The 26,900-nt window shown below is 30.5% G+C and overlaps 2 protein-coding genes and 1 pseudogene across 5 annotated transcripts; all 3 read right to left on the minus strand.

Annotated features, from left to right (window-relative positions):
• Positions 1-2,947: 2,947 nt before the first annotated feature.
• On the minus strand, positions 2,948-5,570 carry LOC114399260 (annotated as a pseudogene).
• Positions 5,571-9,012: 3,442 nt separating this feature from the next.
• LOC114367958 (pectinesterase-like) lies at positions 9,013-11,449 on the minus strand. Its single transcript, XM_028325242.1, has 2 exons — positions 10,434-11,449; positions 9,013-9,940 (listed from the first exon to the last, which is right to left on the minus strand). Exons 1-2 carry the CDS (start codon positions 11,395-11,397, stop codon positions 9,243-9,245), a joined length of 1,662 nt encoding a protein of 553 aa, XP_028181043.1. The 5' UTR covers positions 11,398-11,449; the 3' UTR covers positions 9,013-9,242.
• Positions 11,450-22,006: 10,557 nt separating this feature from the next.
• Positions 22,007-25,885, minus strand: LOC114367963. Of its 4 annotated transcripts, none has more exons than XM_028325282.1 (6): positions 25,527-25,885; positions 25,239-25,336; positions 24,955-25,146; positions 23,755-23,866; positions 22,639-22,823; positions 22,007-22,544 (listed from the first exon to the last, which is right to left on the minus strand). In XM_028325282.1, exons 2-6 carry the CDS (start codon positions 25,257-25,259, stop codon positions 22,494-22,496), a joined length of 561 nt encoding a protein of 186 aa, XP_028181083.1. In that variant the 5' UTR covers positions 25,260-25,336; positions 25,527-25,885; the 3' UTR covers positions 22,007-22,493. The 4 variants fall into 4 exon arrangements, with proteins under 4 accessions (XP_028181083.1, XP_028181065.1, XP_028181074.1 ...); XM_028325264.1 differs by having other exon boundaries at positions 22,616-22,823; positions 25,239-25,301; positions 25,527-25,880; XM_028325273.1 differs by having other exon boundaries at positions 22,616-22,823; positions 23,755-23,860; positions 25,527-25,879.
• Positions 25,886-26,900: the final 1,015 nt, after the last annotated feature.

Raw genomic sequence — 26,900 nt, forward strand, 5'->3', positions numbered from 1 at the left:
AAATTTAATGGTTTCTCCATAAAAATATATATTAATGATTTCAGTAACAATTCTTCTAAGAGTTTAATTTTGGTATATAATCATAGTGAGACTTATTGGAGCTGTTAAATATGAAATTTTCTTATATACTAATTTTAGAAGACAAAATTAGTCACAAAATAATAATTGTGTTTATTTAAATTTGATTCTTATATGGTAGAAAGATTTAATCTGGTGATTGATCTGGGAGATATGAGGTGGGTTGAATGATTAAAAAAAATTGTGAATTTGATTCTCTCTATTAATAAAATTAATATTTGTTGATAAAAAAATTGTTGATTAATAAATATTTTTTATTAACACACACTCAAAATCTAATAGTGGAATTAGTTTATGACCAAGTGAACTAAAAAATATTAATAGTCTCTTGTCATTGAGAAAAAAAGACACTCAAAATCTAGAATGATGCGTGATTTGAGTGTTTTTTGTTTTTATTTTCAAATAAAAAAAATAAGAATAAAAATGTATTTTTTTAAAATTTTAAAAATATTTTCTTTTAAAAATAGATCCAAAACTGAAAACAATAAATCAATATTTTTAGCCTTTTCTGAAAAACAAAAAATATCATGATATCTTAAACTTAAAGTAATTTATTATTGATACATATCTTATAAATCTTAAAAATTTAAAAATAAAAAATAAAAAAATAAACTCCCAAACAAAACACCACCTAATAGCCCCAGTCAGATTTATTAAGCTACAGTACCGCCCACCAGATCGGGAGATCCCAGTCCCAACTTAAGAAAGACTTCTCTGTCTATTCCTAGTACTTAATGTTCTATTTCCTCATTTTTATTTTTATTTTGTGAAGAAAGGGAATGGGTATACTATAAACTTGCATTATATATTAAGCACGATTTTTTAAATAAAGGTAAAAGTAGAGAATCAAGTTTGACTGGCTCTACAAATTAGGCTGGAGGGTGCTTTGAAAGCGAGGTGTCAATGCACTACAATTGAATCCCAAACTCATGATCAAGGTAGATGGGGAGGTTCATCGACATTTTATGACTTGATTTGGCTGTCGGTGGATATGGTGATTTGGTGGAAGTTTGAGGTGTTTTTTTATTTTTCTTTAGTTTCTCATGATTTACAAGTCATCAACAAATTAACTAATTTAATAATCAACCGCTGCCTTTTGTTCCTTTTTATATATATAATTTATCCTAAATTTATATATTATTTTCAAAATTACCTTTAATAATAATGAGACATGCTCTTATAGTCTTATTCTTTTTGTTTAGTATATTTATTGTCTTTAATTAAGTCAGTTAATCTGTAAATATGTTTATTGCTCTAATTTTTTATTATTTATTATACATGTAAAGATAAGGCTTCAATCAATTGGATGTACTTTTAAGAGGAATATCAATGAAAGAATATATAAGGATATATGGAGATTATAGATCTTAGTTCACCACTGTAGCTATGCATTTATATTTCATTGAACCATTTTCTGATCGAGTAGTGCTTCAAAATAATTTTTTGAACCTTTTCTTTGTCATTAATTTGATGTTAGGTTAAAAAGTAAAATTCATAGAAGCAGCTTCAATATATTCATTGGTTTAAATAGCATTAATAAAATTACATGCCACAAATTTCATATGCAGAATGCAAGCTAGGTAGATAAAGATAAAATACTATCAAATTAGTAATAGAGGCGAAAATGTCGTAAGCTAATTTTATGTTAGAATTATTCATTATTCTCTTATCATGCAAGAATGCAGAGAGATTACAGATGGTCTAACTAGTGGCGTTCATCATCATGCGGAGGTCCCTTTTAAGGTGGTTGTTGAAGTAAAATTTATAACAACTTTCAATTCGTCTAGTTATCTGTAGAAATACTTAAATGAAAAACGTGCATATGTTTTGCACTCACAAGCTGAAATATTGTTTGTTTGGTTTATATTTTTATTTTCTATTTTCATTTTTTGAAAATTATTTTTATTTTCTAAAGATTAGAATTCTAAAAATATGTTTGATTTAACTTTTTGTTTTCTATTTTTAGGAAATAAAAATATTGAAAATTTATGATATATTGACTTCTTATCTTTTTTGTATTTTTAAATTTGCTTAAAATTACATTTATTTTCATCTCATTTTCATTTTATTCAAAATGAGGTTCTTGTTTTCAATTGAAAACGCTGAAAACGAAATTTTATTGTTTTCATTTTCTGGTTATTTTCTGTTTTCATTTTCACTGAAAATGTTTTCAAAAATCCAACCAAATACATTCTCATCACCATTTTCTGTTTTCAACGAAAATGAAGACAAAAAACAGGCAAACCAAACAACCCCTTAATTGTCACCTGTATTGAAGCTTCCACCATAAGATTTCTGTAATGATAAATAAAGCATCCTTGATTATGGGTTTCAACCATGAATATCACTATGCCAAATGATACATTTAGTTTTATAAATGGGATGAGACATGATCCATCCCTTCAAGCTTAACTGATTGTAGGTAAGAATAAAATTAGTAGAATGGTGGTAGTGACACTGTCACCACAGTAGATTTTCATTCCTCTAGACACTTAGGACATATGTTGAGATCATTTTCACAGGTAGGTGATGTAGAAATTACAAAACTATCTAACAGGTATAATATAGGAACAATTTAGAAGTTAGCTTACGTGTGTGAATAATAGTGAATGAATATTCACGACTAGTTGTTTTGATTAGAAATTATTAAATTAGTTTTAACATTCAATTCAGTATTAGAGACGAAAAAGTCCAACTTTAGCTTTTGGCTTTGGTCGTTCAATTTTTTTTTTTTTAGCTGTTCCAAGGTTTCCATTTTCTACGTTTTTTCTATAGTAGGGAGATGCAACCTAAGACGAGAGAGAGAGAGATTAAAAACAAAGCTAGATGCATAAACCTGTCTAATGGAACTGTTCTTAACATTATCATCTTAGTACAATATTTTACTCATTGTAAAAGCTAAGACTAAAGCTAATAGTAGGTTTACTAAATCTACATTATGTTGGTTTCTATTTCTCGCAGGGAATCCGGTAGGAATAGAACACTCTTCACCAGTAAAAAAGACCCTTGATGGGAACCCATCTCCTTTTGCAATTTTGATGCCTGGTGTAAACTTCTTAGTAAAGGAAACAACAGATTGGGATTTTCCGGGCACCTTTGGGTTTGTTCCATTGTCTAAACCTATCAAAAAGTTCGATCCTTGTATTCCTTGCAAGAAAATAGTATGGTTGAGAGTTGGAAGGAATGTTCCATTGAAAGAATATACTATCTCGAAACCAAGAGAAGCCTTCTTCTTGAATTGCAGTGCAGTGAACCAATTCTCAAAATTCGTATGCTGCCAATTGAACAGAGTGATTCTGGCACTCCACCCACCTTTGAAGTCCCAAACTACATGCCAGTTTATGCTAACTCCACAGTTGTCAGCACATGGTAATTTTGTTGGGACATTAAAATGCTTTAGTTTGGCCCAATCAACTGTCTTTTTTGTCCTATTCTCAAAGGGTATAAGAAGAGCTTCCGGAGGGAGAAGCATTGCCTGCGAATTCGGATTACATCTTCTGGTATTGTCATCACAACCACAGGCACATGGGTTGCAAGGTACTACGGACTCATTGTAATAAGCAGAGAAAGAAACACAACAGCGAGTGCTCCTCTTGGTTGGCTTAGTGATATTGCAGACTATTTGCCAACTTGAAATGGCAATAACCGTTGCTTCAAGTCCCCTAGGGTCTTGAGATTATGCAGGATCCACTCTAATAGGTGCCCCACTTTTGTAATCCGGGTTTAGAATGCCCATTATTTTCCATTTCTCTGGAGGGTAAATTGCTGTTTTGTTTAAATCAGGTGGAACTTTGAACACTTGCATTTGGAAGACAGACTTGGATTTGCTTGGATCCATATGGATAGGTAAAATAGTTCCGTTTTTGCAACAGTGAGGTATCTTTCCAATTTCAGTGTCATTAGCTTTCTCCGGAGGCAAGTCACTGACTATTGGATTCTTTTGACAGTTAACGACTTTAGAGAAATCCATGTCCTTATAATACTGTCCTGCAGCACCATAGATACAATCTGAGTATTCTATCACACATGTGAAAGCACCTTTCATACTGTATATAAATTCCCCTCTTGTCCACTCCCAAGTCAAGTTCCAATGGTCCAGCCGTCCCAAAAGGTGATTATTCTCCATGGTCACCTCTACCATATAATTATTCTCATACACTTGATTCACGTCGTAGGATATGGTAAGATCCCCTTTTTGCCGTGGAAAGAATTTTGTCTTCCTCAGTGTAGCCTTGAATTTAGGGTCTTTTTTACAACACGCATGCATGGAATCCTCTGTAAAACATGATTCTACTAGTTAGATTAGAACTCAAAAACAAGAATACAAGTAGTAATATTAATAACCCATCTATCATATGAATGTTATTAATATATTCTTATGCGTGTTGGTGAGTGAAAAAAGTTATGAAGTATAAGATAATTTTATATATTTTAATATTTTTTTTCTTTTAGTTTCTTAACAAATGTTCTAAGAGTACGGATTAATATTTACCTTAATATTTACTTATTCTTGTTAGACACATTTTTTAAAACACACTATTTATTAATACTAAAAATTTATCATAAATCACAAAATTGTATGAGTCTCATTCTTCATTTAATGATCTTACCTAATGATTTTATAGTCTTCAATCAATTCTAACTAATAATAAAGAGTATATTAGCAAAGCTAGATTAAAAGAAAAAATTATTACATGATGTCAAACTATCATGATTTCAATCTATATATCTTGATTATATATCACATGAAGATTCATGGATCATGATATGATAGTTTTGAATCATGTTATAATTTCTCATGTTAGAGAATATATTTCTGACACTCTTATAATAGATGAAAGAGAAAAAGGTAAAAACATGAAGAATACTCACTACGGGTAGTTGGTTGGGGGCAATTGTAACCATCAGTTACCAACTTTATGGTTTTAGGCATAGGAATTGTAGGAGGATTTACTCTAAACTGGGTGCCAATAAGCTGGATCATGGCTGAAATTTGGGATAAATCTTGAGCTGTGTTGATGGAGCTATCCAAATCTGGCACAGAAGATCCAACAAAGGTAATGCCATTTCCTATCAAAGCAGGGAAGTCAGTTCCATCTATTAGATTTCCTCCACTGGCTGAGATTAGAATCTCATCTATGAACAACCTCCACGTCTTTGCCTGTGTTGAGAACTGTTGCGGTGGCATTGAAGGCCCAAGGCTGTGCCGTGGCCTTCTTCACGCGAGGGAATTCTTTCCTTCGGGTGAGAAAGTCATAGGAAATGAAAACCCCGGTACAAGTTTCTGCTGCTGGAGGCAAAGCCTCAGGATCTTGACCTTCACATTCATGAATTCCAGATGAAATCAAGAATAGTAGCACTAATGATAATGATAGATATGGCAATGCACTTGTCATGTCCTTTTGTTTGCAATTGCCTTAATTAGATGATGAAAGAAAGTGGCTGAGCTTGAGCTTCATTAATTGTTGGAGCAAAGAAATTAAGTTTGAAGAAAGGAAACGAGGGTGTGTGGTTGGGAAGTGTAGGAGGAGTAGAGTTATGGAGAAGGAAGTGAGGTGCATGGAAAATCGAAAAATGGGTGAAGAATAAGTCACGCGGGAACCTCAACCTCTAAGTGTGAGATGGATTTGGCGGAGGCAACGACTAACGGGCATTTAAAATTTCTATTTTTTGCACCCAATTGCCCTCACTCCCACTAAAGTAGTATAAAATGCTTTCCTTATGTCTCGGGATAGACAAGATGAAGAAATTGATAGTTCTTTCTATTTTGTCAAACAATAACTCATTGCTCAAATTCTAGCAATAAAATGATGTACTGTCAATTCTTACCCATAATTCTTACCAGATGTCTAAATTTATTTTAAGTTTTAAGAATAGTTGAGTCTTATTCTGTAAATTACTGCTAGGTTTCAGGGTTTTTTTTTTCAAATAAGAATATCATCCTCTGCACGTGGATGTAGTTATTAAATTCTAGTTAGTGATAAATGGGTTTCATATTGTTTTTAATATAATTGGTTATGGCTTTTATTTTTTGTTGTCTAAAAACTAAAAAGGTCTTGTTAAAAGGATTTCCTAATTGTTTTTGTTGGATCGACAAGGGATTTCCTACCGCAAAAAACCAGTTTTGTCACAAGAAGTGCAAATTTTTTGCCCAAAATATTGCTGAAGCTGCTGATGGCAACAAATATTTACTCCCAAATGGTAACAATCCCAACTTTTTTTAGGGATTTACTACTACCAAATCAGTTTTTGTACGAAAAGTGCAAATTTTTTGCCCAAAATGTTGCATGCTGAAGCTGCAGATGGCATCAAATAGGTTACATTTATATATCATTTAGTCTTCTTTTTCTATCCTATACATGCATTCACATGGGTAGGGAAAAGATTCAAATGACATCTCCTCAAATTATATTTCCTTTTTTGTCCCTCTCATCACATTATGTCACCTTAATTAAAAAATTATTTTTCATTTTCTCTTGTTTTAAATAGCTAAGTCAGTTAAAAGGTGCAGTTAGTTATAAGAAGCTGTAAAAAAGGGAAGCTATTACATAAATACACTGGTGCAGGAGGAAAGATAAGTAAGATTCAAAAGTAAAGGAGAATAAGGAAAGAACCTCAAGCTGATTGTAGGCAGCTAAATGCTCAAATATTAGATATGTGGAGAGAACAAGAGCTACAAACACAAATATACTTGAACTGAAGAATGCTGAACAAATTGGATTTAATAATAATACTCAAGCCTATATATATGAAATTTTCTAACAAACCTCATTTGCGAAACTGACATATATAATGAGTAATTAATAAAGTACTTAATGTGGTGTTTTTAATGCTTCTTAACCAATATCTTTGTCTTTCAGGTGTGATCGTATTCTTTCATATATAGCACTGGAATGAGATTACTTAGATATGGAAGGACTGAACTCAGGTTTTCAGACCACAGACCAGTGACTGCCACATACATGACTGAGGCTGAGGTGTTCTCTCCAAGGAAGCTGCCAAAAGCCCTGACTTTCACTGATGCAGAGATTGAAAATGAAGAAGTCATGGCAAATTTAAGTAGTTGGAATTTAGCCAAATAATCCGGACAAGTTGCTTTACATTGCTTTCCTGTAATTTGAATGAACTATGGGATTGCAAAAACTATTATCTAGGCTTCATGGTTAACATGAATATATTGAACATCTATAAAATAATACTTTTGACATATGTCCATAATCTCTATTTTCTGGTGCTGGGCCACTGTTTGAGTCCTGATGAACAGGGAAAAAAGGTTTTGAAGTTTAGGCAAACTATACAGGGAAAAAAGAAATCCTAAATCACATTTAAAGGCATATTACCAGTCATGATGAACAGTTACTACCGATGAGCATTTACAAGGCTTTCTTCCTGAAATTATGATACATAGTTTTACTCTAGTTTTTGTATGTATGAAAAGTCACTTTCAGAGTACTCTTACCTATAAGAGGGCATAAAAAATATCATCTGAATGTACTGTTTTAGGTTCAACTTTTGGGATGTCCTTCCATTTTATCTTGCCATTGGGTTTCTTAAATTGTCATCTGTTGCACCATATGGCTCTATCTTTCCATTTTTCTTCCATGATGGTTTCACCAGTTCACAGTAATCTAAAGCAGGACTAAATTCATCTCTTTCATTTTCTTCAGGCCATGTATCAGCTGCGCGAATAATAGTCGTTTCTTTAAGGTTAAAATTAGAAGATAAAACATCCTTCTTTGAATTGTTCCCTTTTGATAAGCTTTTTACCCTGCATTTTCATTCATTTTGCAACAGCAAAATCAAAAGTTTTCCATTTGGTACATACCGGTGGTTGCACAAGGAGTCGAAAATCAACAACAGAAAATTCATTGTTTGGTAGAAATTTCATTGTTACCTGTCAGCATATCTTAATGTATTCAGAGTATGTTGGCATGAACCCGAACTTAGTATCTGGTGATATGCATGATATCATTACAGTGAGCGAATCACCAACAAATGAATCCCTCAGAACTTCAGTCAATTTACTGCCTCTGAATGAGATGTGTCCTTGGTCATTATCTAAAGCTCTTATGCATTCCTTCAGTCAATTCATTATTCTCAGCACCCTCTATTCTGCATTCCATTTAAATTGGAACACCCGACCAAACAAACAAATTCATTAAGAAGGCTAAGAAGAGGAAATCTGATATACCGTAAATAATTAATGATATCATGTGATAAGAAAAGATCAAGGATGTCAATAAAGTGTTATATACAAATGAAAAATGTTTCTTTGCACAACCTTGAGTTGTCTATAACTTAAAAGAAATTAAAAAGCAGTTTTTAACCGACGTAAAACACTCTTTTAATAGTAGTGAAAAATGAGATAATTGATTGATTTGATTAATGATGTAGTGTGATAAAAGAGAGATAAGAAAAAGAAAAAAAATATTAATTAAGTGTTTGAAATTTTTTATTGTGAAAATATAACTATATAAATGGAGGTTATAATAATTATGTAATGACATCAATTTGTTTACTCTCTTGACTCAATGGTGCAGTGTCGTCTAAGTTATCAAAGAGCGTGTGATCAACTAAAAGTCTCAAATTTGAGTGTTGGTAGGAAGCTTCATTCAATATTTAGAATGAGAATTTTGTTGTCATATATTACTCAGTTTAAATAAAATTTTCTATTGAAAACTATACGTGGTTTAAAAAGAAAAAAGAAAACACTCTACGCTCCCACATCCCAATAGTGAAAAAGAATGAGAGTCATTGAGTAAAGAGATAAAGATGAAAAATTAAGAAAAAGAGCAAAATAAATCCCTAATCTTAGCCTAAAAAACATTCGCAGATTATCCAAACATACCAGTGCATATATCCGATACAACTAAAGCTAAAAAAAGAAATATCCATATTAGTAGAAACATGCGCGCGCAAACAATGGACAGCAAGTTGCATCAAATCAACCCATTAAATTTTGTGAGGAAATCAAAGAAGCATTTTGGAAGTCACAAACAAGTTTATTTTACATATATGTAACGTTACATAGACCCTACAGGATACAAGGCCATCGCCATAGCAACTTCCTACAAACGAAAAAGTCCAAACCTCATTGTGCTGCCTACATATCAAAAACCACCCATATCAGATATAAGCACACATCAGTTTTCCAAAGGCCATATTTAGAGGCCTTCAATGAAGTTGACCCCAGTGTTCTTCAACCAAACATTGCCTTGGATGAGTTGTGCTACCGTGAACTTGCTGGCCTCAGCTGCAGTTTTGATGATATGGTAACCAGGCCAATTCACTCTCTTGCTGGTACCGGCACCGGGGCCATTATTCATGTACTCTCCATAATACAACGTTTGCAAAAAGTCTTTACTTTGGGCATCCCATTCAGCCCATCCTGTTGGGTCAATGTGGCTGTCCAATGTCGACTGCATCACAACAGTTCTGGAGTACTTCTTCCATGGGCGCCCTAGAAAAGTTTTGATGGAGCCCACGACAGGCTTAAGATCCGAACTTGGTGTTAGGTTACATTGTTGAATTGAAGTTCCTGTGTTCTGGTTTGGATCTTCTCGTCCTTGGGCAGTGACCATGTTGTTCTGTTTATCCATGGGCTTTCGGGCCACCAAGTCGCACTTTTGGAAAACAACAGCTGCATTTCCAAATATAAAGTCAACGGTGCCAGTAATAAAAGAGTCTCGGTAGAACTGCCTGTTGGAGTGAGCGTAGAGAGTGTCTTGGAAGGCATCAATGCGACAGCGGTTTATGACGGATTGGTCAGCGCCTACACGAAGAGCCACTGCTTGGTGCTTCTGTGGGCCTGCTGTGTTTTGAAACCATATGTCTTGAGCTATAAATCCATCACCCACAGCAGCTGCAAAACCATATTATTTAGTGCTTGATTAGTGTTGAAAATTTCTAAATCTATTACTAGTTTTACAAGTCACAGCCAATGGGCCCTTTTAAGCCTTGCTATCTTGTTAGACCCTCTAGATATAAAGAATGAACTGTACACATATTTTTCTTTTCTTTTTGTCAATAGTTGAATGTGCCCAGTTTTTCCTTCCTGTATGAATGGACTACTAATATATGCAATTAAAAAATAAAATAGCTGTACTCAATCTGGCATCATTCAAGCAATTAAAGATAAGAACAAAGATGTAATAATTTATACATCTATTTTTCTTTTTATCTATTTTGATCACTTCCATTATTGGTAGAGTTTAATTTTTATACACGGTTAACCAATAAAAAAAAGTAAATATGATTTAAAATGATGTACAGTCGAATGTAGCTAGTTAGGTAAAAACATTCCAGTCGATAGAAGAATGGAAAATACAGGCAAAGAATTGGGGGAAGATCCATACCAACAGTGGCAGTCTTAAACGTGGTTGTTCCGTCGATGAAATTCAAGTTGCCGGTGATTACAGTTGCATCCTTACCATCTCCTACAAGCATCACGTTGGTCTTCTTCTTGCCGATTTCAACATTTTCTTTATAAGTTCCCTTTTTCACGTAAATAACATACCTTGTCTTACCGTTGTCAGGTGCGGATGCTACAGCCTCAGCCACAGTCTTAAACTTGCCACTTCCATCCTTAGCTACCACAACATTGGCCTTGATGTCGCCAACAGTAGACTCCAAAAGTCTCCGATCCTTGCTGCTCACCCATGAGGGAAAGTCTCCACTTAAAGGTTCATCAATAATTTGTTCAACCTTTGGGGGCAAAACAGCAACAAACATGGCCAGAGAAGTTCTTGCTCTGGATATCAAGTCCTCGAGTTCGTCCTTCATAAAGGCGCTAGCTGACCCCTCTAACCCATCCAAACAAGTTGCATGGTTAGTAAGCACGCTACTTAGCCATGTGTGTGCATCTTGTTGGGACTCAATGGTTTGTTTTGTTAGGGTCACCATTGAGTCCCTAACTCTGCTGATAGATAAGTCCATCAACTCCACACAATCGTGCAAAGCTTCTTCTTCTTTGGGACTGTTGATCCTAAGTTTGATAGAACTGGCTGTGTTCATAACTCTCTTAATGTGTGAGGTGTATTTCATTAGGAATGACTGTAACAAATTGAATTTGTGGTCTTTTGTGGGGGTCAAGATCGGACCTTGTACCACTTCTGAGACATGGGTTAAACATGTTGCCCTATCAAGTGCATGATCACAGAGATGTTGAGGAGAGGATTGGTTGAAGAAGGAGGTGGATTTGATGAGATAAGAACCAACAAAGGCTGATGAGCTCATGACAGCAGCTATAGAAAAGATTAAGCAGATAGTTTTGGAAACAGATTTTCTAGGCCTGTCTAACAGAGATTGTTGGATAGCCATACTGGTAAGTGTTACTGGCTGTTCTTGGTGACCTTTGCTTGTGTCGTTGTCCTTATATAGGCAATTAGGCATTCAAAGGAGCATGAGATATATTTTAAAATGGTTATGTTTTTAGTTTTCCGTAATTGACCGAAATACAATGTCTCTTTCTACTTACCGCTGGATTCCACAAGACATTCTTTATTAACAAATACTACTCCATTTAATGGCTTCCATTAATTAAATGATACTAGCAACCTTTTATGTATTACATATATATTTTTAAATTTAGGTCAAATTTAAAATAAATATATATGAGATAAAATGTTAAAAAAAATTATATATTTTAAGAAAAGAAGTACGGCAAAAAAGTCTACATTCTAAACAAGAAAGATTTTAATTTGCTAGATGAAAATAAATAAATTAATAATACAATGAATTATTTGAATAAAGACTTGTATATTATTTTTATGTTTACTGTAAAAGTACTCGTTTTTAAAATAAATAAGATAAAAGAGGAAGAAAGAGAATGGAGGTTAAATAAAAGTAATTGGTAAGAAAGATTGAAGCTGAATGTGATGGGATATATAGCTAGCAAAATTGAGAGGTAAATACATCAAAACCAATGTGGAGACTGAATCAATATTAACTTTATTTACAGTTGTAGATTATTTTATTTTAATTTATTTACATAGTATTTTTTATATAAACAATATTATTTATATTACCGACATTACTTTTCTTAAATATATCGCAAATTTTGATTTGTCACTTTGTTGAAAATTAGATACTTTTACTGGTCTCATTTTTTTATTGATTTATTTTTATTAATTTAATATGATGTATTGAATTTTAAAATTATTTTTAATTTGAGATTTTTTTAAATTTGAACAATATTATTTAAAAACTACTTGATGCAATAGAAGTATCAGGATTATAAAAATAAATAAATAAAACTCAAGAAACCATCATAATTTCCAAGATAAAATGCATGTGCAGTTATACTTTCCAAACAATGGCACGTGCAGTTACACTTTCCGCCTTACAACAATCACTGTTTTTTTTTTCTTCTAAAGAAGAGTATGGCAAGTGGAGTCACGTGCATATATTTGCATGATCGAGCATAATTAGAACAAATGCTTTTATTTATATAATATAATAAAAAGAAAGTAGAAGACATTATTGCACTGGCGGCTATATTTAATTGCACCTTAATTTATCGACATGTTCATTGTACCTCCACCTTCGCCATTTCTTTATATAATAGTACTATAAAAAAAAAAAAACTAATAAAAGACTATAGGTAGTTATCTTAATTTTGGTATTAAAAAGTTTAGAGGAGGGGTTAGCATCCCAAGGAAAAGTTTATGGATTTAAAAACTTACAAATCTATTTATATATATTTACCTTTTTCTAAAGAAACTTATTAAATCTATGAAGAATTAGTCTAATAGTAATAAGTGAGATCTAAAATAAATTTTTATTTTTTATAGTTTAAATGAGACATTTAGATAGTAGATTTTTTTTTCAAAATAAGTATTATCATAAGTTATTTTATATTAATAAAGAAAAACTAATAAATATACAAAAGAAAGTGATAATTTTAAAAAACTAACTTATTATGTATATTAGATTGAAAAATTAAAGTAATATTTATTAGAGGTATTAATAAAAATAATAATTAATATTATATTAAAAATACTTATTTTTTGAATAATTTTTTCTCAAATGTGAAACTTATTTTTGGACAGTAACTTTTTTTTATCAACAAGTATGATCTTTATTATTTTATAAAATTTAATAATTTTTTTATTGATAGACTTAAAACTTGAAGTTTAATTATTTTATTCTTAAAACAACTGTGATTATGTGTCAAATATGAGATCCTATTTTATTTCATTCATCAATCCATCCTATTTTAATTGAGACTTAATTATTGTTTGTTTTATAATATCAGTTTATGCTTTCTATTTTGGTAGATACTATTCTTCTTATTTACAAATTTTTTTACTCTAAATTATGTACATTATTCTTTATTTACACAATAATTATCAATATTTGTTAACTAATTTTTTTCTGTTAAAAAAACTAAGTTTTTTAGTTATATTTTTCAACATCAAAAGTTGAGACCCATGAAACACGGATCACTTTACTAATATTTATAAAAGTATATTTTATTTTATTCCATATCTATATAATACAATAAAAGAATGTCTCACCTTGTCGATCACGTGGCAATGTAATAGACAAAATTTTTGGCGATCAAATAAATTAATGACCTCTCTACCTAGAACAATCAACTTACGTTCCATTGCACTTTTACATTTTATCTTGTGTTTTTTAGTTTTTTATTTTTATCATTTTTATATTGACAATGTGCATTCTACTTTTTATTAGTGTCTTGTGTCTTTTCTAACGTGCAATTTTTTTTTTTATTGTATTATATTTTATAGTTTATATAAACATTTCACCCGTGTACAATTTATATAAGCATATATATATATATATATATATATATATATATATATATATATATATAATAATAAACATTATCTTTGTCTATATCATATTTTAACTTTCTATATAATAAAAATGTCTAATTAATTATCATGTGGCACTGTTATAGACAAAATTGTTGTGATTAAATAATATAATGATTGTCTCTTCGTAGTATACCAACATTTAGTATATATCATATCTTACTTTTTCTTTTTATAGAGTTTTACATTGCACTTTAGTGATTAGTTACTTAATTATTTTTATCATTCTTATACTGACATCGTGTATTCAAATTTTTATTAGTATCTTGTCTTCTGTCTTTGGTATCGTGCAAACAATTTTATATTTGTAAAAATATATATTCTATAATTTCTATAAGCATATATAATAATAAAAACATTATATTTGTCTACATGGTACATTTATTTTTTATAAAAATGTATAATAAATTGACACGCTCAATATTACATAAAAATAGGTTATGGTTTACATTATTTGAATCATAAATTTATACAAATACTCAATAAAATTAATTATAATTTAATTAATTAAATTGTTTTTATTGTGAAATTGTATAGAGTCATTCTACTGCACCATTAGAAAATTTTAAATTAGTGACGGAACTTAGTGATGAACTATATTCCCTCGTATTAATTTTTTTTAATAATTTCATACTTATTTTTTTAATTAATATCTAAATGATGAGGTTGAAATTTTTATGTTAATAGTCAATTTGAATTTAATTAGTTAATATATTTACTATAAAACAATATTTGGAATCTATATTTAATAAATTCATATAAAAAAAATTGTGATTAACATTTATATGAGATAATAAGAATTATGAAATTTTTTACATAAATGTGTGATAAATATAGGTTAAAATTATCTTTTGGTTCTTTATCTTTTTTATTTGTTATATTTGGTCTCTCATCTTTCAAAAAAATCGTTTTTAGTCATTATGTTTTTAAAATGGTTCGTTTTAGTATTTTTTGTCATAGACGTTACCTTCAACGTTTAAAAAAATCATGTTGGAATTTTTCTTGCGGTTTAGAGTCACCAATAATTATTTTTAGCTTTTAGTAATTAAGTTTAATTAAATAATTTTTTGGTGATTTTAAACCGCGTAAAATTGTCCTTTTTTTTCTATATTCTTTTCTCCATCTTTTACTTAGATTCAACAAAAAAAAAATCTTCAAACCCAAAGTACCAATCACATCCAGGATCCAAAATAAAATTGGGTGGTGTCAAAACAGTGGAAAACTAGCCAAATTCAGGATTGAGGTTTGAAGATTCAGAAGATAGAAGCCACATGAATAGATAGTGTAATTGATAGGGTTAGGGTTACACAAGTAGAAAAAGCAAAACAAATATGTCACTTTTCAATTCTTAAACTTCATTTTCAACCATCATCGATTAGTATACTAATGAAATCCAAGTTAATTAATTAATGTTGTTAGGAAATTGACAGTAAATTAAGTATTCTATGGGCTACAAGGCTATATAAAAATACTTCCTACAATTGAAAAAAAATTGAAACCTCATTGTGCCACATAGCAAAGATTTTCTATTTTATTTCCTCTAGAAACCATGCATATCATATACAAGCACACATACTCTTCAAAGCCCATATTCAAAGGATTTCAATGAAGTTGATTGTTGACCCCAATGTTCTTCAACCAAACATTACCTTCGATGAGTCGTGTTACTGTAAACTTGTTAGCTAGCCTCTGCTGTAGTTGTGATGATATGGTACCCAGGCCAATTCACTCTCTTGTTGGTGCCAGCACTTGGTCCGTTATTCATCTATTCTCCATAATACAATGTTTGCAAGAAATCCTAAGTCACATAAAATTCTATAGACTAACTTGTGGACTCAACTTGTAGACTCTTAAGAGTCCATTTCATATAAAAATAAAAAAATATTTATAAATAACATATTAATTAAACATTTCAACAATATAATAAAATAAAGTAATAAATTATAAATTTCACGATACTTAAATAACTAAATTCAGTAATACATCAATATATAATAACTTGCAAATGTTACACTAGTGGTAAATCATTTCTATCGAGAATTTGATGTTATTGAAGAACAAGAGTTTGATGTTATTAAAAATGAGAATTTTTTTATTCGAAAACAACATACTAAATTTACAGACAAAAAATAATCCAAAATAACTTTTATTTTGGTCTAATTTTTTTTAACTTGTTGATTCGTTGACTCAGTAATAAACTCGAAAATATACCAAATTTACTTAGAGTTTATAAAATTTATACCCAAAATTTATTAAAAACAAAGTTTACACATAAGTCAACTTGTATGAGGATAAATGAAATTGTAAACTTGTAAGAATTAACGAGTTAACTCGAGCTCTCGACATCGCATCCTACACATCCAGTTGGGTCAATATGGTTGTCTAGCGACACTCCATCACAACGGTTCTACAGAACATCTTCCATGGGCGGCCCAGAAAAGTTTTGATGGAGCCAATGACAGGCTTAAGATCCGAGCTTGGTGTTAGGTTACATTAATTGTTGAATTGAGGTTCCTGTGTTTTGGTTTGGATCTTCTCATCCTTGTGTGGTGGCCATGTTGTTTTGGTTACTCAAGGGTTTCCTAGCTACCAAGTTGCACTTTTGGAACACAACAACTGCATTTCCAAATATGAAGTGAACTGTACGTGCCAGTGATAAAGGAATCTTGGTAGAACTGCCTGTTAGTGTGGGCGTAGAGAGTGTCTTGGAAGGCATCAATACGGCAATGGGTTTATGATGGATTGGTCGGCGCCTACACGAAGAGTCACTGCTTGGTGCTTCTATGGGCCTGCTGTGTTTTGGAATCATATGTCTTGAGCTATAAATCCATCGCCCACAGCAACTGCAAAGCCATGCATATTATTACTTTGTTTAGCAATTCAAAACCAATGTACACAAGAATGTATTTCCCTTTTCGTCGAAACAAGATCGAGAAATATAGTTGAATGTGCCCAGTTTTTCCAACGTAGTACTGGACTAGTAATACATTATGTCTGGATTCTATACATATCCCCTGAAAAATCGAGTTGATAAGAAAAGTGATACATATTATATAATCTATACATAATATTATAAAACATTACAAAATTGAAGTGAAATATATATATATATATATATATATATATATATATATATATATATATATATATATATAATACTAAAATAATATAAGTATTTGATTCAATTTCAGATACATAAATCACAAATCAAACAAAGCTGATTGGATTAAAAAAACATTTAAATAAATTTTAAAAAATATTCAATTTTCAAGAGATTTTTGACTGATCTTTTATTTTTATTTTTTATCAATTTGAATTTAAATATTTCTAACTTTAAAAAAATAAATTATCTCAAAATAATTATTATTTTAATTTTTTTAATGTAACATTAATTATTTTTTTTCATTTATATTTCTCATTACATTAATAATAGACTATAAAATTTATAAATGAATTGGTGATAACATAAGGGTTAATTATATAAAATTATCACTCTTTTTTATTTATTTATTGTTTTTCCTTAGTTTGTGTAAAACAAATGACAATTATTTTGGAATGGAGGGAGTATCATTAAATTTAAAGTTTGAAAGTAATTTTTTTCATTAATTAAATAATAATTTGGCTTTTTATAACAACGTATGATCATCTAAAATATCGTAACAATTCTCGCAACAATTACTTTGACAATAATGAGGATCCACATTCTTTACTGCCTTCATTGTTATTTCTCTCTTTGCGGTGGAGAATAAAATGTAACAACAGAAACCACACGTTCAGAAATAGAAGATAAATATAAAAAAAAAATTATAATAATTTATATATCTTGTTTAATCGATTGAGATAGATTCTTCTTTGAAAAAAATAATATCTTTTAGTTTCTGAAGTCTCATAATTTGTTTTCAAGAAAATATTTTTTATTAAAATAGTTAAATGTGTCAAATCCAAAAAAAAATTAAAAGATTATTTTTCATGTGATTGGTCCAAACTTTGCTAATTGCTGAATAACTTTCGGTTATTCTTCTTTTCACGCAAGCATTTATAATAGTATATACAACTGTTTGATCAACGACTTATAGCAAAAGAAAATAAAAAAATAACTCTAATTACTTTAAAAAACAAATAATTACTGTCAATATATATGTGTTGTGTTTTTAGTATTACTTTAAGAGTAGTGATACATAAATAGTTTTTTATTTTAAGTATCTCATTAATATTTTTTATTTTCTTTATTTATCTCTTTCTATCCTATCATCATTTTTATTATATCTATTTTGTTTTGATATTGAATAACACATTAATGAGTATTGATCAAACATTTTTCTTATTTTAAAGGATACCTCAGCATGTTGATCACATCCATCGTCTCGTAAATGGAGCAAAAACGTTGGCATCTACGGGAGTGACAAACCCGTGGGAAATCCTGGCACAGAAGGTGACTATAAAATTGAGGGGGTTTATTAAACCAATGAATTCCCCAACCCCAAGCTATACTCCATAGCATCTTATCCATTTTTTATTGGGCAAAGTGTATTACTCATAGCACCTTAAACAAGCCTTGTTTGTCACTGGTTTCCCGTAATAGCCGTTGTTTTGATGGATTACACATTTTTAAGTGTAAATGTGTAATTGTTAAGCAAATAATATAAAAAGCAGCACATATAGCGTTCATAGATGTGATCATTCTTTTGCTTTTTGACTATGATTGCTAAAGCAACTTGTTTAACAATGGTTAAATATCCTAAAGTGGATATACACCTCCATTATATTATTGTTATAAAGCGTTTTATAGAATATATAGCATTAGAGAAAGAAAAAAAAACGCTTTTACGTAGAACTTGTTTAACAAGGATTTTTTGCTTGACACTTAATAAAATATACTGTTAAAAATATTTGATAACATTCAAAAAAATATCGTCTATGAATAAATATTATTAATATATTTTTATCATATTTTATAAGATGTTGCGCACATTCTATGTTGTTAAAAAAAATTGTAATATTTTTAGACTTTAGTAACCTAGACTATAAGCAATATTTAATAAAATATTACAAAAATATTTTAATATCATTTATTAATAATTTGATAATATTTTTTAAATGTTATTAAATACTTTAACAATATGTTTTTATTAAGTTTTAGCTAGAAAAAAAAAATATTACTAAAAATTATTTATATAATAGTGAATGATAGGGGTACAAAGGTACTCCAATCCCTAAGATTAGGATTTTAAGTCTCCGGTACTAAAATCATGTAGGTCAAGAATTGGTATCGGTGTGCAGCTATATGTTCTGGTTTTTTTTTTTTTTTTTTGCAGCACATATAAGTATATAACACACATCGAACTTCAAAATATAAGAGATATTTAAAATACATTATTCTTTTTACTTATCTTACTTTATATTTGGTTTATTGTAGTTTTTTATTTTAATTTATGCGCAATACTTTATTTTAATATAAGTATTAACAGAAGTGAGTAACTATAAAACAACTTTACTAATAAATGTTATAAATATGTTTTTCTTTTCTCTTCAATTTTTAAGGTTATCTGAAGCTGATTTTATATTATATTGTCAAGTTCAAGGCTTTAATTTAGTAATTAAAATGATATTCTGAATATTCACACTATTGGTTTTGGAACTTCACTTAGATTCTTTACTGTGTTCTAAAATCCAAAAGTTTATAAATTTTAGTAAGGATTTAAAACTAATTATTAATAACGTTAAAGTCTCGATAAGAAAAAAAAAAGGAAGCTTAAAAGGTTCGTTCACATTAAATAAACTAAATTATAGCACGTATATATTAACTTCTCAATAGAAAATTAATAATTTTTAAAATGAAAAAGTAGTTTATTCATTTTAATTCAATATGTATTAATTAAATTTGTTGATATTTATCATAACTATCAAAAAGTCATATTATTATATTAATCAAGAATATATGTGTGTGTGTTAAAGGAAAATGTTAGAATGAAAGTTGCAAAAAGGCAACTGTTCTTAATTTTCGCCAAACTATTTATTTTTATTTTTTAATTTAATGAGTCTAACAATACATAAGCACGTGGATTTCATTGTCATTCGTACAAAATGATTTCGTATCATATATATAATATAGCGTCACTAATGTTAAAAAAGACATGGTGCATTCGACGATAGTATCTTTTAAGTAGGCCCAAAAGTTAATAGGTGAGCCCAATAACTTGATTTTCAAACGTCCAAGGCCTAACTAATTTGCCCTCGCAGGTCTCTTGGTGGTGAACCTAATGGGCCTTTTTGTGCTTAACGTCTCGCAGGTCTCTTGGTGCTTAACTAAAATATCGATTAATGATGTTTGACCACAACATAAGTGCAGGCTCCACTATGTTGAACTACAACGTTGAAAACACCATTGTTCTCTATTTTCTACCACTCCTTGTGGACAGGTATGCGTATTTTAGTTGTCATATCAATCTACATCGGACGGTGAAATGTTAATCAATTTCAAAACAAAGATGATCAAGCACTTTGAATCTTTCTTTCGTTCTTTCTTTTTTGTCAAAACTTTGAATCTATCAGAATGCATGGTCATTGTTCTTTGTTGGGAGTGCGCAGAATGGTCGTTATTCTACCACGCCGAAGGTTCAACAGTACTATCATACAAGTCCAGATAACACTCAGCCCAACTAACAAGTAGGTGTTTTGCAGTAGTAATCCTACTTCCAAGTTACAATCATTAGCCTTATATTTTGATTCACAAAGAATAATAGGGAAATTTTTTAATTATATTTTATTATTTAGTAAAACAGAAAATGAAAAAGTAAGAAAAAGAGACCATAAAAATAAAAATTCAAAATTATCTCTTCATTTAAATTTTGAAATTTTTTGTCATCTATCATTAGTGTTTAGTATTGATTTTAAGCAACTAGAAAAGAAAATTATTGTATTATCCATAGCACGTGGATGAACTGTTAAAAAATTATTTTAATTTAATAAATAATTTTGAATTTGAATCATAGGTATACAATTACATTAATACATTAATACTCTAAGAGAGAACAGATTTTACTGTTCACAATGGTCGTATCCAACTCAAGTATCATGTGGTCCATACCAAAAACTATATGAGCTATTGTTGTGAAAGGAAATAACTATTAGCCAAATGTAATAAATACTTTTTTCATCTAATTATTACTTAAAATCAACAATAACAAATACTATTTTTTTTCTTCCAAGCAAAAATAAATTGGTGGTTGCTTTTGACTCCTCTCTTTATTATTAGTCAAGAGAATAATGTTTTGTAGACACAAAAACTAATATTCACCATGAGAGAAGAGTGATAGTGTGATAAATGAGATGATATAGTAGGAAGAGAGAGATAAGATGTGTTAGATGAATGTATATATTATCAAAGTAATCATATATTATTATTGTGAAAATTATCATATTGTCACACTGATAATACTTTTTCTTTTAAGGGAAGGTGTACTATATTCTTCTTCTCTGGTATAGAAAATTTATTGATCCCCTAATTAAATTTATCATTTTTTCGATATATACTTATTATATCCATTAATTTTATTAGTATATATATACATGTCCCATTTGGTTATATCAAAGATCTTAGATTCCCTAAAGGTTCATCCTCAACAATATTAACTGCATATTGAATTGCTTCGCCGCCTAATGGAATTGTGGATATAGGTTTACCTTTTTAACTAAGAATAATTTGTTTGCTCAACACCTCAGGGTGAAACTTGATCTGTTACGGTGGTTGATGATACATGTGAAGCTAAATCCTGCCAGTGGCATTGGCATGCATACATATGTTTGCTAGGGAAAACGTACGTATGTAACGACCACAATTGCAGTTATTTCGACCAAAGTGCATAATTCATACCTAGTCTCTTCCGAAATAAATAAACATTCTTTGTCCCTGGAAAAAAGCACGCACTCTATCTTGGACTGCAATATTTTTCAGAGGGGAAAAAAATCCTTTAAGCAAGAATGCGTCGATAGGCAAACACTGCTATAGCTTCTAGGAACCTCTCGTGGTATGGTATTGGCTTTCTTTCCCTCAGCTCTCCTGAGATTAAACTCACATATGCTCATAACACTAAAAGTTCACTTACTTTTAGATTGCATGTACGAGCAAAGCACAACAAAAAGATAAGGATCAACGATCAGAAATAGCAAAAGGTGATTTATGATCCATCCTCCACTAAACCCTGCGATCACGCAACATATAAACTAAAGGGCAATGTCCTCCATGTGATCGTTTGTTTTTCTTCCATTTACATGAAAAAAAAAAAAAACATAATGGAAGATTTCTTCCTGATCTCTGTCATAGTACTACATTGTGTCTTTGTATTTACCTCTTGCAGTTGCCAAAGAGATGATTTTAACTGATTTTGACATCAGGCTGGCGGAAATTTGGTTAGCTTTTGCTTTGCTACTCCTGCTGCAGGGTTGTCTTCTTCTAATTAACTTGTAAGTTTTGCTCCAGAATTAATGCATGTCCTTTTTCTTTTCTTTTTTTGTTATCATAATCCAAAACCTTCAGTCAATGCTTCCAATCACCCTCCATATTCTTCTGCACTTTGCTTACTGATTGTCAGAGTGAAGTATATCAGCAACATTGTTCCCATGCTTGACCTGCATGTTTGATCATAACATCAACTCCAGCGATTCAGGGCAAATGGAAAATTAATGTGTTGAAATCTTACAAGGTGGCAAAGAAAAGGAGAACCCTTTTAGGATCAATGGCCCATGAAGAAGGTCGTCTAAAACTATTTCTCCGAGTTATACTACATTTGCTCTCTGTGGGGATGTTGTCGGCTGTTAGATTATGGACGTGTGGGTTCATGGAATGACCCATGGGCCCTACTGCCATCCCCGCTGGCTTTTCGGGCGTGAAAGGCCCAACAAGTGTACCTATACAAACAGATTAATAATTAATGATATATATCCACAACCATAATTGGTATAAGGATTCTCGATCGCTAGGTTGTTCAAACGTCTGAAAATGCCAATTCTTGTGGCCCCCCAAATATGGGGTACCCAAAAACTACAAACATACCATTGCAATGTACTAGCACCAAACTGATACCCCTAACCAATTTCCCTTATATTCTACTAGGGTTGACCCAGGGCACTATTTCAGACAGCTAAAATGGTCCCATTACATTGACAGGTTCATGGAGTGATATGGCCCCTTCAAATAGGCATTCTGAAAAAAGATAAAAATCAAATCATCCTAACTAATCTTCAACCACCAGTGACCAGACCAAACAATTACTTACATCATCCTCATAAACCTTAATTTACAGTTTTACTTATATCACAATGTGGTCACATTAATTTGTTTTTGACCGTGAATCCAAAACCTACTTATAGTGGACCTGTGATAAAGATAATGACAATTATAATAATAACACGCATCATAGTCCAGCAAGGTGAGACCTAACAATAAGGGGACATCCATCTTGTCCTGACACAGGTACAGGTTGGTAATGAAATATTTTATGTACATAAACTAAGGGTATGGAGGAGGCATTTCAATACGTCACCATTGTGCTACGTACATATAATAAATTCATATTTCATACTAATGAACCACGTTCATAAGGGCCAGATAATGGAAACAAACAAACGTGTAGATAATTATATTAAAATTCTCCTCGACCAAAGATATATACATTATATTAGCAAAAGGAAATAAAAACAAATCCAGAGTAGTGGAATCGTTCAGTCTACGTTTATAAGATTAATAAAAAGGACAAAAATAAATTATGATTTTACTATATTTATATTGGAATAAAATAATAGGATGAATGACATTGTGTTTTTGCAAGGGAAATGGTACCTTTTGGAGAGCATATGGCGGGAACGGTATCCTTATCATAAAGTGTAGCATTGTTATTCAGCTTCCAGTCACCCAGACGCTGAGATCCCTTCCTGGAAAGACTCCTCTGCAACTTTTTTTGTGGGTTGAAATAACAATATATTAAAATCAATTAAACAATCCTTTAAAGCCAAAAGAACCATCGAAGAAGACATCGTTCGGATATAGTTCGTTCCATGTGCATATTATGTATGAAAAAGAAAGTAAGTGGGACTCACATATTTTCCCCTCCTTTGATATGGGACAGAATGAGAGAGAACAAAGTGCTTTGCAATTCTTATTTAATATTTATAAGATTTTGTCTTTAATACAGATTTTGTTAAAAAGAAAAAAAAAACTAAGGAATTTAGTTTAAAAAATCAAGTGTTCTGTTAAAAAATTGTATTTATTACATAAAAATATATAATAATTTTTTCTTTTTTTAAATAAATATTTTAACTTTTGGATTCTTAGAAATCATCTATTTTGTATTAAAAAAAAAAGTAAATAAAAACTAGTATCCTAGGATACTGGTTGGATATTTAAAAGTGAATTTTTTTATTAACCAAGTAGATATTAGCAAGACCCTTAGAAAATAAAGAAAACAACTAAAAAAATTAGTACAAAACCTGAGATAATAACTGCACAAGGTGCAGTTTCCAACTGCAGGGATCCAGTTCCACTTCTCCTTCTCCAAAGTTGACAATTTTTAAAAAAACATTATTGTACCCCCTTCCCTTCTTAAAATCGTGATGCATACAAAGCATAGGGCACAATAAAGTTAAAATGGTTAAATTAAATAGCCTATCCTAATTTAAACATATCATTAGTCATTGGTCATTAGTCAGTTGAAAATTATAGCCAAAGGCTAAATAATGCTTGAGAGAGACATTCCATCCAATGGCCTGGCCGCAAAAGTTTAATGGGTATTGATAGCGTGTTGTTATTATTTTCCCTCTCACTTCAATTGGTAATAATGCCACCATTTATTAATACGAAGGCTAGCATTCAAAAAAATGCACTAGTAACCTTCATGGCTTCGAATTAGGTATTATTATAAATTCCAACAAGAAACAGAACACCCCCTGTTTTGTTTGTAAGTTAAACTTGAATAAAAAATAAATAATACTAGTACTAATAACAACCAAGTATAATTCAGAAAAGAGAGAGAGAGAGAGTTACCGTAATTCTCGAATTAGCATTGGTGGCATCTTTGTTGTGGCCGGAAGAGAAGGCATCCATGTCAATCACAAAGCTATCGGCTTTCTCGTCTGCGTATTGAAATGCGTTTATGTGATCCGAAACAAAAATTTTCTGGCTCTTCTGTTCCGAATCCAAAGGCTCTCCATTGTCAAAACAAGAAGATGACAAATCCTGAAAAACACAACACATCCGTGGCTCAAAAAATGGAACTTTTACGATGAATAAGATTAAAGAAAGAACTAGCTAGGAAAATGAATTCTTACCAACTTGGGGATTTCCGCCATAAAGAGAAGAAGAAAAAATGAAGGAGTATGTATATTTTGAGGCTTGCGTACCGAATGGGACACAGCACAGGATATACCTGATTAGTCAAAACTATAAATATGTATATAAAATAACACGAATAAATAAAGAAACACCAATTAGAACATAGCCCCGTGAACCACAAGCCTGAGTTTTCTTTTCGTCTTTTCTTCTTAACCTTCCTATCGATTGGATTGGTTAGGAAAACCAAACACCCCATAAGAAAAATAAAAAGAAAACCCACTTACAGAGTCTAACGTGACGTACGTGCTCTTTTTTTTTCTGGTCTTGATTGAAGAATCGATCCTTTTTATCTTCCGCAAGGTGTTGCCGATGGAGAAGATAGATAAAAGCAGTGGCAAGAGTTGTTTCTTTGTGGAGGAATTTAAGATAATATAAATGGGTAGAGATAACAAAGTGACTTGTAACTGGTCTGTGTTTTTGTCTTCTGCTTGGAAGGGTTGTTTTTCTTGGGATGGAGAAAGAAACAAAGCGACGAAGAAATCGGTGGTGAGAAAGAGAGAGAGAGAGAGACTAAGAGCTATAAAGAGAGAGCCATGATATTGGGTTAGTATGTTTCGAGGCCTTCTTTATGCTCTGTTTTTGGAGTGTCATGTAATGAATTTTGTATTATTGAAGTTTTGTCATTTGTTAGGAATAAATAATATATCCACATTGGTATAAAGGTTTTCTATTCTAATAAATTATTATGTATCATAAATTTATTACTTTTTATAATAATTATTTTAAAAATTAAATTGGTAATATTTTTCTACTAATAGACAATGTATAATATTGGAGTTTGATAGAAATGCATTTGTTGGTGTAAAAACAATTATATTACGAACTAGTAAGAAAATATTTTTAATATAATTTTTAAGATAATTATGATAAAAATCAATAAAATTATAATGTAAAAGTAAAGCATGTATTATTTATTCAACAACTTTTATACTAGAAACCTATTTGCTATTATTAATACAAGGTTTGTGTATTTTACAGGATAATGTTTTTTTATAATTAAGATTCATAGTAAACAAATGCTTTCAAATGTAAAACAGTATAAGTTATATTATAATTAAAAAAATTCAATAAATAAATATTATTAAATATATAAATTAAATTTTAAATTTATAACGAATTGTTTAAATTGTGATATAAGATTATTTATTATTATCAACAATTTCTTTAAGAAAAATGATCGAAATTCCATTTACAAAAGAATATTTATGGACATTTTTCCATTATGCAATTAAAATATTATGTAGAATTTTTTTTACAAAATATATTTTCAGTTTTTCACTTTATATATTTTGCTTCTTATTATTTTTGTTCACAATGTGTATTATCGTTGTTGTTCTTACAAGGTAAAATGATTTATAACATATTTTAATTAGCTTACTTTTTAAGATCGCATATAACTCAAATAAACATATGAAATGAAAGTTATCAACGTTATATCTTTGAGTGAAATAAATTATCTAACGTGTGAATTTTATTAAGGATTCCTATAAGTTCATTAAAATATTTTATTTCACACGTATAAAATAAGTTGGTAATGGAAAATGATTGTAAGTTAAGAAAGCGAAAATATTCTAAAGGAGATAAGAGTATCATGACAA

This window comes from Glycine soja, chromosome 1 (assembly GCF_004193775.1).
Source record: "Glycine soja cultivar W05 chromosome 1, ASM419377v2, whole genome shotgun sequence".
NCBI lineage: Eukaryota > Viridiplantae > Streptophyta > Magnoliopsida > Fabales > Fabaceae > Glycine > Glycine soja.